Source organism: Amphiprion ocellaris, chromosome 17 (genome assembly GCF_022539595.1).
Source record: "Amphiprion ocellaris isolate individual 3 ecotype Okinawa chromosome 17, ASM2253959v1, whole genome shotgun sequence".
Classification (NCBI taxonomy): Eukaryota; Metazoa; Chordata; class Actinopteri; family Pomacentridae; genus Amphiprion; species Amphiprion ocellaris.
The window spans coordinates 28190194-28202537 of record NC_072782.1 but is presented as its reverse complement, the minus strand read 5'-3'; the positions used below and the strand labels follow the sequence as shown (position 1 = coordinate 28202537).

Here is a 12344-nt window from a genome sequence, read left to right as displayed (position 1 = left end):
TAAATACCACCTGTCAAGCGGCCGCATCATGTTTTTAAAACCCGCTTTGGTAACTGTGTTGATTGGTATCACGTCTTTCATGAGGGATGAAAAGTTATCGCATCAGTGATTTGTGTTTGGAACCTTTCTCATGTGGTGAAACGCTGACAAAAGGCATCTGAGGTCAGATAATTTAGTCATGTTTCCTCCTGTAGGGACAACAATTGCGCGACAAAGTACCAGTTTTAGGTCAACATCATCCTGCATTTCTTTCTGCAGCCAAACCTTCCTTTTCAGTGTTTTGTTCGTTTTGCTGAGCACATGTGGAGCCTTCATGCCAACAAACTGTGTTGTGAACAAAGCGTCCAAGAGCCTTTAAATCAGCGTGAGTTATATCAGACGGACCTCTCTTTTAGATTAGTCATGGAAAACGAGAACCGTGCGAGTTTTCTTTCTATATTGAGCAACAAAAAACTTGTATGATGATGTATTGGAGTTAATTTTCTTGACTTCACACTACATTTCCTGCATTGTAACTTTTACGCATTAGAGCCTGACCGATTCTGGGTTTTGGGGCCAGTACCTCTTTTATGGAGTAGAAAACGCTGATATCCATTTATTAGCTGATATTGTGAACATTTATGCTAGTTATATTGAAAAGGGAAAAATAGTGAGGTCATTGTTTATTAATTTTCCAGCCATGAATTTCAGAAACTGGTTCGCAACTCAACATCAAGACACCGCTTGACTCCACACTCTGCTACATGTGCTGCAGATATTGAGAGGACACTGAGAGGATTTTGACAGTGGAGTTGAAGCTGCTCTGACTTTCTATATTATCCTCAGTGTCTTTTTCTGTCTTACGTTCTTAAAGAAAGTTCTCAATTTGGCAAACATGTATACATGTTTGCTTTACAGAGCCCATATGCCTGAACCCCCAGAGCAAGCCCTAACACGACAGTGGCAAGAAAAAACTCCCTTTTAACAGGAAGAACCCTTGTGCAGAACCTGGCAATAAGTAAATACATTTATATTTATGCTTTATCTTGACAAGCTACACGATGACAGATGAGCAGTTTTTGGATTTATTTCTGCCAACGATAGACACAATAACACTTCTGGAGCTACCAGCCATGTGGCATCTGGCTCAGAGACGCTTCATCAGGTCAAATGTTTTCCATTAACGATTTAAAGAAGCTCCCTGAGCCACAGTCTTGCTTGTTTTCATGACTTAACCCCGATCGCATTGCAGGACAGAAGGGGAACTGGTCTGCACCTGAATGGTGAACATCACTGCTGTGAGTACACATGGTGTCAAATTAAAGGAAAAAAAAGCCCTTGGCCCCTAAACTGAGATGATCCAGGGGTTCAGTTATGCTGTGGGAACAGTTTTGCTGGCATGTTTTGGGCTGACTCTTCCCCTTATAGGAAAAGAAATTGTCCTGATGTGAACCCATTTGGACACGTTAGTGAGATTTGTCAGACGATCCTCTGCACCGCCATCATCCAAACATCAAACGAGGGAATATCTTTTGGAAGAATGATGTTGATCCCTCCGCTACAGCTCCAGGGAATCGGAGAATTGATGCCAAGGCACATTGAAACTGTCCTTAGTTTGACAGTTTTTCCTTTAATTTGTCACCTGTCTGTACTGCCTGCACATATGCAAACTGGAAAACCTCCAGACAGCAAGAAAAAGAGCTGCCTTGTGTATTTGTTTGGCTGCATTGAGTGGAAGAAGTCTGTGCAAAGTTAATCTCAATAGTCACAGCATGTTGAGCATGACTTGAACTCATCCTTTATATTCTTTGTTGCATTCAGACATGAATTTAAAGACACATGTGATCACTTACTGGCTCATGTTCCTCCGTCAGGTTCCCAGTTAGCGGTCTGTCCGATGGAAAGTGGCACCATGTGGCCGTCGGTGTGTCGTCCAGGCGGCTGGCGCTGTACGTGGACTGTTCTCTGGTGGAGAGCGTGGAGTGGGTTTACCACGGGATGGGCATCGGCAACGACGGGCTGCTGATGGTCGGAGGCATCAGTGAAGGATTTGAGACGCCATTTGAAGTAAGTGACTCTGATTTTTCCACTGATAATAAAGGGAAACATGAAGACACACAAAAGCAACCCCACCCTGTGAGGGAATTCTGCGATGTTGAGAAGCGAACGAGGAGGCAGATTCAGAGACACTCTGGAGACTCAGATGGCTTAGGTTGAGAATAAGATTTGCTGATATCAGGAGAAATGATACAACACACTGATATGAGCGCTGGCAGCATCAATTCTGAGGATTCTCTTCAATCTTGGGTATATATTGAGTTGGGAGGAATGCCATATTTTGATTACAGTCCAATATGGAGACAACTTGTCTACTCCGTAACGTCAGACTAAACAGTATCTAATCTTAACCAAGTCATGTTTTTCTTTCAGCAATTGTCTCTATATCATGTATCTTCTCTTGCAGCATCTGCCTTTTCTTGGGGTCATGTTAGGGACAGAGAGGGCCTGAATGAGCTCCCAGCCTCAGTTTGGGAGAAGCAAATAGGAACAGAGGTCAAAGGTTAAGGATAGGATAGGATAATTTGAGGTGATCTATAGGTTCTAAAACTTCATTTAAGGTGACTGTAGTTGGGATGTCTTCAGCTAACAGCTGGAAGGAAATACCTCAATAAGGGGAAAGAGTAATTTTTGCTTCAAACACCCATGATACTGTATCCTGTAATCATCAGTCCCACTTCCTGTTACACTACAGGCCAAACATTTGGAAGCAACTTCAAGTTTCTGTTCACAATGTCTATCTCAATAACCAGTATGAATTCTGTGGATTGTAGGATATATTTACTGTATGATTGGACTTTGCTTTCATTGATATGCACCATTTTCCTCAATTTATCTTTAGGTACACACTTCTGTTCAAAGGTTTGGGGTCACCCAGACAATTTCATGTTTTCCATGCAAAATTCACACTTTTATTCATGTGCTAACATAATTGCACAAGGGTTTTCTAATTATCAATTAGCCTTTCAACACCATTAGTGTTGGAGTGTTGGAGGAGAAAAGAAAGCTCGTAGTGGAACAGATGTGTAGACAAGAGGAACTGCTAAGGGGGGCAAAGGCAGTTGGTCAGGCCAAACAGGGGCAGTGGTTGAACTGGGAAGGTGTTGAGAAGAGGATGCTTAGCTGGAGGGACCTGTGGCATATGGAAGAAAGTCGTATTAAATTTCTAATAGGGTCAACATACGATGTGTTGCCATCCCCCCAGAACCTGAGACTCTGGGTAGATGGCAACCAATCGTGCCCGCTGTGCTCAGGTTCTGCAAGCTTACAGCATATTCTGTCTGGTTGCACAATTAGCTTAGCACAAGGCCGGTATACATGGCGGCATAATCAGGTGCTGAGAAGCTTAGCGGCAGGAATTGAAGAGAGGAGAAAACAGGTGAATTCTGGAGGTTCTGTAAGGAGAGATTAGTGGTGAAATTTGTTGGAGAGGGGGAGAAGACTGTATTTCATTGAGTTCACAGTCCTGTGGGAAAATTCAGTGGATGCAGCTTATGAGAGGAAGAAGGCTAGATATGCAGACTTAAAGACAGAGGCTGAGCAGAGGGGATGGAGAACCAGAGTTGGCCCAGTTGAGGTGGGGTGTAGAGGCTTTGTTGCAGGGTCACCTATTTCACTTTTGAGGGAGCTGGGAGTGCAGGGGCAGAGTCTCAGGAAGACGGTGAGGGACATGGCACATGTGGCTCCTATAGGTCTAGTCAATGGAGATGGATTAGGAGAATTAATAATAGCTGGGGGGTAAAATAGGGGCAGTGAGGGAGTAGAGGGAGGCAGAGGACAAGCCCTCTCCTTCACTCTGCTTTCCCCGCCTGCAGAGATCCAGGAAGAGGAAGTGTAGATAAGTTGGGGGAGTGGCCTGTTGGAGTCTCCCTGGGACCATGCGGCCATCTCAGGTAAGGCTATGGTGTAAGGTAGTGGCTGTGTCTTTTTCTTTTGTTTGTTTGTTTGTTCTTGTTAGGTAGCAGTAGCAATGAGCAGTTAGAAATTGGTACTTGCATCCTAGATGAAGTCTGCATGTATAGTCTCTGTCTGTGGTGAGCTTGGCTGAAGTAATGATGTATCTTAGCAATTAGGAACTGGCATTAGCATGTAGCACTAGCAAGTTTGGCTGGCTTGTATAGTTTCTTTGTCAATGATAAGTTTGCTTTGGACATGGTTGTAGTCTTGCAGCTTGGAGGGGTTGTAAGTATAGTTTCCTTGCCTTTATGTTTGGTTTTTTTTTTCTTTTTTAAGCAGTTGACTAGGGCTGCCACAAACGACGCGTCGACGAATCGCCTGAGCACGATACGTCATCAAAAGCGGAAGTGAGCGCGCAATGCAACAGAAATCATCGTCCGAGTGGAGCGCGGAACACGCATGGACATCCGCGCTGTATCGTGCATATATAATATATGCATATATTATATACGCACAATACAGCGTGGACATCCGCGTTTACGATACAGCGCGGACATCCGCGCTCCACTCGGACGGTGATTTCTGTTGCATTGCGCGCTCACTTCCGCTTTTGATGACGTATCGTGCTCAGGCGATTCGTCGACGCGTCGTTTGTGGCAGATCTACAGTTGACAATAGGTATTCAGCATCTTGCACTAGCTAACTGGTAGCATCGGCACTGATCACTACCTGGAGCATCTCCTAAACGGGCCTGGGTCAGTTGAATGTGACAATGCTGTTTGGATTGTGTAGGAGCAGTGTGAACTGGGACGCCAGAGTTCAGCGCCTAGCCTCCTGGAGATGTTGTGGGACTAAATGGGCGAAACACTGTTGAAAGGAGGTTTCCACCTGATGACCCCAGAGATGTGTTAGGAATCACTGCTCACTGGTGTGTATAGTGATGGGTCAGGGATCCTAGGTCTTTCATTAAGTGCACATCCTCTTTGTTTGGAGCACAAGTGTCTTGTGTTTAAATTAACATGTGCTAACATAACTGCACAAGGGTTTTCTAATCATCAGTTCACCTTTCAACACCATTAGCTAACACAATGTAGCATTAGAACACAGGAGTGATGGTTGCTGGAAATGTTCCTCTGTACCCCTATGGAGATATTCCATTAAAAATCAGCTGTTTCCAGCTAGAATAGTCATTTGCCACATTAACAATGTCTAGACTGGGTTTCTGATTCATTTAATGTCATCTTCATTAAAAAAAAAAACAATTTCTTTCAAAAATATGGACATTTCTAAGTGACCACAAAATTCTGAACAGTAGTGTATACATTGACGTTACTGGGAAATTGCTGAAGTCCATAAAAGAAAAGAAGAACTTAGTTTTAAGGTTGAGAAGATTTACAAGAGTCACAACTTCAGTGCAAAAGTAAAAAAAAATAAAAAATAAAAAATCACATTTTGCATTTTTCGCTTTGGGAGTTTGCAGACAAAAATCCCAATAAATCTCAACTTACCTCGATAACTACCACAGAAAGAAACAGCTGATTAAAGAAGCAAGAGTACAGATACAAATTCCCGATAATTTTAGAAAAAATTTATTCTGATGTGGGACTCCTTATATAATAATCATGTTTATTTTGTTGTACATCTTATTTTGTACAAATTTGATCTTGCTTCCGATCTTCTGGCCTGTTGTGTAGCTGTTACTCTGCAAAACCTCACCAGATGCTATTATGTTAAACTCATTACATGTATTCTGTTTAGACTCTCTTGTAGATGTTGCATTTGTGTTTAATAATGCACATTTTTCGTCCGGATGACTCTCTTTTTTATTTCATCCGAAAAGTCATGCGTGACCACGGCACAAACGCACAATGGAAAGAACACACAAGAAGTTATTCCAGCCCCGTGGCTTCATTCTCTTTTCATCACAGACACGAAGATGTGTACCCCATAATGCTTAGATACCATGTGTTTGTTTTTACTAAGTATGCACTGAAATCTGTGCAACCTGCTCCAACTGCAGCTTCAGTTACCTCCACCGGTGTTGTGTTAAATTACAGAGGAAATGGTGATGAGTGTTTGGACAGAGGAGGATTCAGTATCTACATTCTGACAGATGATTTTCATTTGGTTTTAGATATTTGCATGTATTTTTAGCGTGTTCTCTGTATGTATACTATTACAACCTACTGGGAGACCACTGTTTTGTGGTGTTGCCCTCTTTGCTCCTTTAAGTTTTCGTTTCAAAGGGAAAAAACTGAAACTTTTCCAAGAAAAGCTGATTTTGATGGCTCATAATGCACACAGCTTTGCTTTACTTTGTGGATATCCTGTCCCTGTTACAACAAACACTGATGGAGCCTGAGGATCAGAGCGAACAGAGCATCACAGCGTCATAAAGGCAGCATCTGGATTTGTTCTGAGCATCAATTAAGATGGATTGTCCGCCTCCATACATCCCATGGTGACAGGTTCTCACTGAGCTCCAAGAACGAAGCACTTCCATCCCCAGAGGTGCTGACATGCTTTTGTCTGGTTCGTTTTTTCTATGAAGAACAGTTAAACCATATATGACTGTAGACTGCTCTTATCTGTAAGTCTTACTGTCATCCACTGTACCCTGTCTGATTAAGCTTAAGAGCAAAAAATGCTCTCCGCTTCAAATTTTTCTTAAAGAACTCAGGCTAGCTTGCTGTTTTCAGGCTAAAATAATCCTGTTGATTCCAATCCAGCTAATTTGGATTGATTAGTTGATCCTAGATGGAGTTATCTTGGAAAGAATAAAGCAGGGAAACCATGATCAGTGCTTTACGTGATGAAAATTTGTCTAGTTGCAGTGAAGCCAATTATACTTCCTTGTTGTCCATAGTTGTGTACATGTTGCATCTTTTTAGATGCTGCAACACTGTATGATCCATCCGTTGCAGCTGTGTTTGCTTTTAAGACAAGCCTGTTGAATATATCAATCGCCATTTGGATAAATAGAATTCATATTACTACATGAAAATGTACATCAGATGTATGTGTTTAGCAGACGTGTCGTTTGATCTCATGTCTATTTCTAGGTATTTAAGCTTTGGTTCTTCTCCAGAGGACATGAAACATCTTTGTATATGCAACTCTGCATCAAATAAAAAAGTAACACTTGTCAGATGGAGTTCCCTCTCAGTTGTTATGTACAGAACATCTTTCTCTTTACACTGGATCTGGAGGAATAATTCCAAACAGCTGAGATAAAAAAGCATGTTTAAATGGGTTCTCTTTTTCCTTACTTGGGCTGTATGCTTGGATTTGGCTACACAATGAGAAATTTACATTTTATTATTACAGGTACAGTTGATTTACATTCATGTGTGGTTTCACTTAAGTTGGGCTCCTATGACAGGAGTTTCAGGGCATTCTACCCCGTTTTCACCCCTTCCAATCAATCGAAGAGGAAATCCAGTCTGTTATTTTAGTCACGTTACGATTTACAGATCCAGTCTGAAACCTGAATACTCCTTGGAGATTCATCAGGGTCACCAGAATAATATCAAACATGTTTAATATGTTGGACAGAAAATCTGGATGATTATCACAGTAACGCCTGAAGCAGCAAATGTTCCAAACACTCTAGCCCTTGAGGCTAATGTTAGCCACAGATAATAGAACTGATATTACCTTCAGTTCTTGCTGAAGAATGGAAAAAAAAACCTAGCTGATTCTTTCAAACCATTTTTCTCATACAGACTCGTTCTGCTTTTGTTTTTCTCATTGCCAGCTATTATTAATAGAATAGCAGGTTGTTGCTCCACAATCTCCATTTTGTTAACATCTGTTTCCCCGTGAGATCACATGAGATGACACACTGCTCTTTCTGCCACAAAAATCCTAATAATATTTTAAAAACCTTGCATGTGCATGTCTGAGATTAGAGAAAATGATTTGTGTAGTTTCTTTTTTTGTGTGATAAAGCCAGATTTCTAATTCTGTTAAGACTTTAAAACTCCTCTAGTGTGAGTCTGGCTGTAGTATACATATCGGCATTACACCTGCCTTTGAAGTGAATAACACTGATTATCTCCTTACAGTGATACTCATTAGACGTAGGATTTATTGTGAGTTCCTCAAGATATGTGTTGGAAAAGTAGGCAACATAAGGATCTGAGCAACTTTGACAAGGGCCAAACTGTGACAACTGGGTCAGAACATCTCCAAAACAGAAGGTCTTGTAGGGTGTTCCTGGTATAAGGTGATTAGTGCAAACCAAAGGTGGTCCAAGAAGAGGGAACTGAGAAACCAGTGACCGGGTCAAAACTTAAAGGATAGCCTTTTGACATCTTGGTACCAGATACCAAAGTACACCTTCAGACGTCTTCTGGAGTCTTTGCCTCAATGTCTAAAAGCTGATTTGGCATCTTAAGGAGGCCTATACAGTGCAAGGAAGATGGTTTTAATATTGTTGCTGTTGTGTACATGTCATAAAATCATTTTTTATCTACTTTCAACATTTGCACACATTCTAGCAAACAGCCTGTTGATGTTGTTTGTCTTGTTTGGCCTGATGCCAGAGAGTCAGTGGTAAAGTAAAAGGTCTCTGGGAACTGCAGTGAAATGTATGGCTCGGATGTTATCAGCCCTTTAAATGGCCGTTATCGCTGCAGATCATTCTCATACATATGTTTCTACACGGACCTCTTCCACCTTCTCAGTAGGCTGTTATCAGCACATTTAATGGCACTCCATTATCACCTCATATAATGGCAGTTCAGCCGCAAATTTTTGCTTGCAAAGAGCAGCAAGCGTCTGCATTTGGAGGATGAAAGGGCTGACTGTGTTTAAGTTCCACGTAGTACCATTATTTTAGTTCATTTTTTCAGTCGTTTTACTGTTTATCCACTTGGTAGAACTTAGACCTAGACTTAGTTTAGGTATAGGAGAGAATAGTGGTTTGGATTAAAAACACCTTCTTGCTCCACTTGAGATTTGACATTAAGATAAAATGTACTTTTATTAATCGGACAGCAGGGAAGTTTGCTGGTAGAAATTTACATGCACTTCTTCACAAGACCACATAAGACTCCAGATGCTTTGCAGATGTTTATCAGTCATTAGAAAGAATGACAACGCACCCTCTGGCCTAATAGAAGGTGAAGGGGGTCACTGTTGGCTTGTATGTGTGGAAATGATCTGTGATGATAATGGCCATTTATTGGGATGATAACATCCAGATCAGGTGCTACAGGAAACTCCCTTTGTGTTTGTATGTTGCAAAGCTTGTCTTGTCATTCTGTGCATTTTTATGTGCTGGCATTAAAAAAAAAATCACTTGCAAAATCCAGACGAACCAGACATTATTCGTTTGAGTTTCTTGGCTCATTCTTATTTGGCATGTTTCCATTTTTATTTATGTTTCTTGTAGCATGGTTACCAGTGATCCATCTTGGTTTACTGACTGGTGGCAGTGAGGCAAGAACTAATTATTTAAAAGAAAGCGCGGCACTGGTTTAAAAGACTCCAGTGTTTGTTTTACTCTGTGAGAATTGGAAAATATCCATGTAGTTGAAACATGACAGTTGCAGCCACAGTCAGTGTGAAGCAAGTTAATGCGACACGTTGAAATGTGACTTTAACACCTCTGAGGCAATAGTTCAGTGTGACATGGATGCCTTAACAAACACATTTAACCAAGTATAGTCCCATTTTCTTCTTATCTAGATGCATTTTGAAATTAAATTAACCACAAACACGTACTGGGTTAGCCCACACTACACAATTATCCAAAAGTAATCACAATAACAATAAATTTTGCAATATTTATAGTTTTTTTTTTTTTTAAATGGCAAATTTCAACTTTGTTTATTGTGCATTTTGTCTTTATTTGTAAATAATTTCCATTGATTTATGAGTGTAGGAAGATGGAGATAGTCTGAAACCAAACCTATTGTAATAACTATTATCATTGTTGTTATCATTGTTATTGCTGTTGTTGTTATTATTGTCATGATCGTTGTTGTTGTTATTATTATCATTACTATTATTGTTATTTTACTGTTCCTATTATTGTTATTATCGTGATTACTATTGTTCTAGTTGTTGTTATTATTGTTATTGTTATTATTACTGTTGTTATTGTTGCTGTTATTATAATTTTTAGTGTTGTTTATATTATTGTCATTATTATTATTGTTAATATTATTGTTATTGATGTTGTTATTATTACTGATTTAAAAAAAATATTATTACATGTGCATTTCAGCATGGATGATGATTTAAAAAAAAAATCACAGTTGTTGTAATACTGGTATACTGCAGCGATTTATTTATGTATTTATTTTTATTGTGAAAATCTTTCAGAAAAGTTGCATGTTTACATCCCCATAACTAAACTGCGTCTCATGTAAAGTGGAACCAAATGCTCAAGGAGTGGAAAACGCATCACACTGTCCAGACTCAGCGACTGTTGCATTTCTTTATTGTCTCTATGAATGTGTTGTTGTGTCCTCATGCTACTCACGGTGTATTTACCGTCTCTGCAGGGTCACATTCAACAGCTGTCCTTCCTGATGGGGGACCCAGATGCCGCCCAGCAGCACTGCAGCCACCACCCGCCCCGATGCAGCGCCGCCGCCTCCAAACCTCCTCGCTTTCCACGCACCAACAACGCCCTGGAGGTGAGGAGAGATGAATGGAGGAGGAAAAAAGTTCTGTTCTTTTGACTTGTGTACACAGAAAGGTGGTTCAGGTGAAGCCTTTGAAGCCTCCCAGGCAGACACTCCGACTCCTGCAGTTAATACGTTGACAGCAGAACCTGTTGTGTACTGTAATATAAGCATTAAAACAGATCACCAGGGGATTTAAAACAAAAACTCGACTGACTCCTGTGGTTTCGATCCAGTCTGGTGAATTTAACAACTCTAGAGTGTTTGGTTGTTCATCAGTTTAGTCTCTGATTGTGGTTTTTTAAAATTTGTTTCCACACAGAACATACTGCTGTCCTCAAATGACCTGGAGAACCTGCTGGGGGATCCCGGGGACGAGTCCTTTCTGAGCTTTGGCCGAACCGTAAGTAGGATATTGGGTGTCTGGAGTGTGAACTATTAACTTTTTAAAGCTGTGTTACAAATTCCCAGTATGTTTAGGTGTTAAAAACAAACCAGAAAAAAAAACAAACATGTAGTCGTCTTGTTTCCCAGCTGCGTCCCAAAGCTGTAGTTGAAGAGTGTGGGCAGCTGACCAGTCGTGGTGGTGATTCTATCCAGCTGTGGGCAGGCTGGCAGCTACAGTTGTGTTTATACCGCTGGTCTGCTTTCACTGGCTTCGGTTTTTTTTGTTTGTGTGTGTGTGAAACCACCCGTCCAGCGTCTGTCAGTAATTAGCGTCGTGGTGCAGAGCCTCAGGCATCGGAGGCCCCATCCAGCCCTCAGACCTCCTGTCCTCGGCTGACTGGTCCACTTTACGTGTGCATATGTGCATGTATGACTACTGTGACCTGTCTGCCTTCTGGCCCATCAGTCTGTCTACTCTTTGTTGTGGTCTGCAGAAGGGTTCAAGCACATGCTGAAGCTAAAAGTCTGCTCCCCTAAATTATAGTAAGGGCTCTGTACTATAAACTGGAAATAGATTGGTGTTTTTCTACTTTTAGTATTAGAAAAATATGGAAATATGAAGTAACCAATACAAAACAACTTTTTTTTTTTAGTACATTCACTTAAATTTCACTTTATAAATGCTGTGTTTATACTGTGTACATGTAGTGCCTATAAAAAGTGTCCACCCTCCTTGGAAGTTTTCCCCTTCTATTCCTTTTTAACAATGGATTACGGGCAATAGAATTTGGGTTTTTTTTTTTTTTTTTCTTTTTTTTTTGTCTGCATTTGTTCTCATTGTTTAACTCCACAAAAGGGGAGTCAACATTATATGAGATTGATGCATATTTTAGTCTTGCAGCCAAATATTTTAATATTTAGTGCATGTGTGTGACCATCACCGGCCCTCCCTGAAAGCTAAGCAGATATTCTTTATTAGAATTCCCTATTATGAGCCAGGGAGGGCAGTGCTACACCTCAGTGATGTGTGGGGGAAACAAAGACTGGACAGGACGAACAGGACGAACAGGATGAACAGGGATAGAAAATAACAGGCGTTGCTATTGCAATTAAAGATTGTAAGGTGGTGTGTTATGCCCAACTACTAATTGCCCATCAATAAAAAAAAATAAAATAAAAAATAAAAATTTGAAAAAAGAAAAGAAAACCAAACCAACACAAAAGAAAAAGAGATTCAATAATAAATGAACAAATGGTACTGAGCACCATAATTGTGGGTGTCTTGATAGTATAGAATAGAATAGAATAGGCCAGAAAAGGATACTAGTGCGAGAGAGAATGAGTTTAGGGTAGAGACTGGAGAAATTCTCAGCACATTCTGGTGGG

At 40.7% G+C, this 12344-nt stretch overlaps 1 protein-coding gene across 1 annotated transcript in view; it reads left to right on the top strand.

Annotated features, from left to right (window-relative positions):
* si:ch211-196i2.1 (collagen alpha-1(I) chain) overlaps window positions 1-12344 on the top strand; it is a 139895-nt gene that overhangs the window by 39720 nt on the left and 87831 nt on the right. The window contains exons 4-6 of the mRNA XM_055019253.1: window positions 1854-2046; window positions 10449-10583; window positions 10894-10974. Of these exons, the coding sequence (XP_054875228.1) occupies window positions 1854-2046; window positions 10449-10583; window positions 10894-10974 (409 nt within the window). The remainder of the gene's footprint in view (window positions 1-1853; window positions 2047-10448; window positions 10584-10893; window positions 10975-12344) is intronic.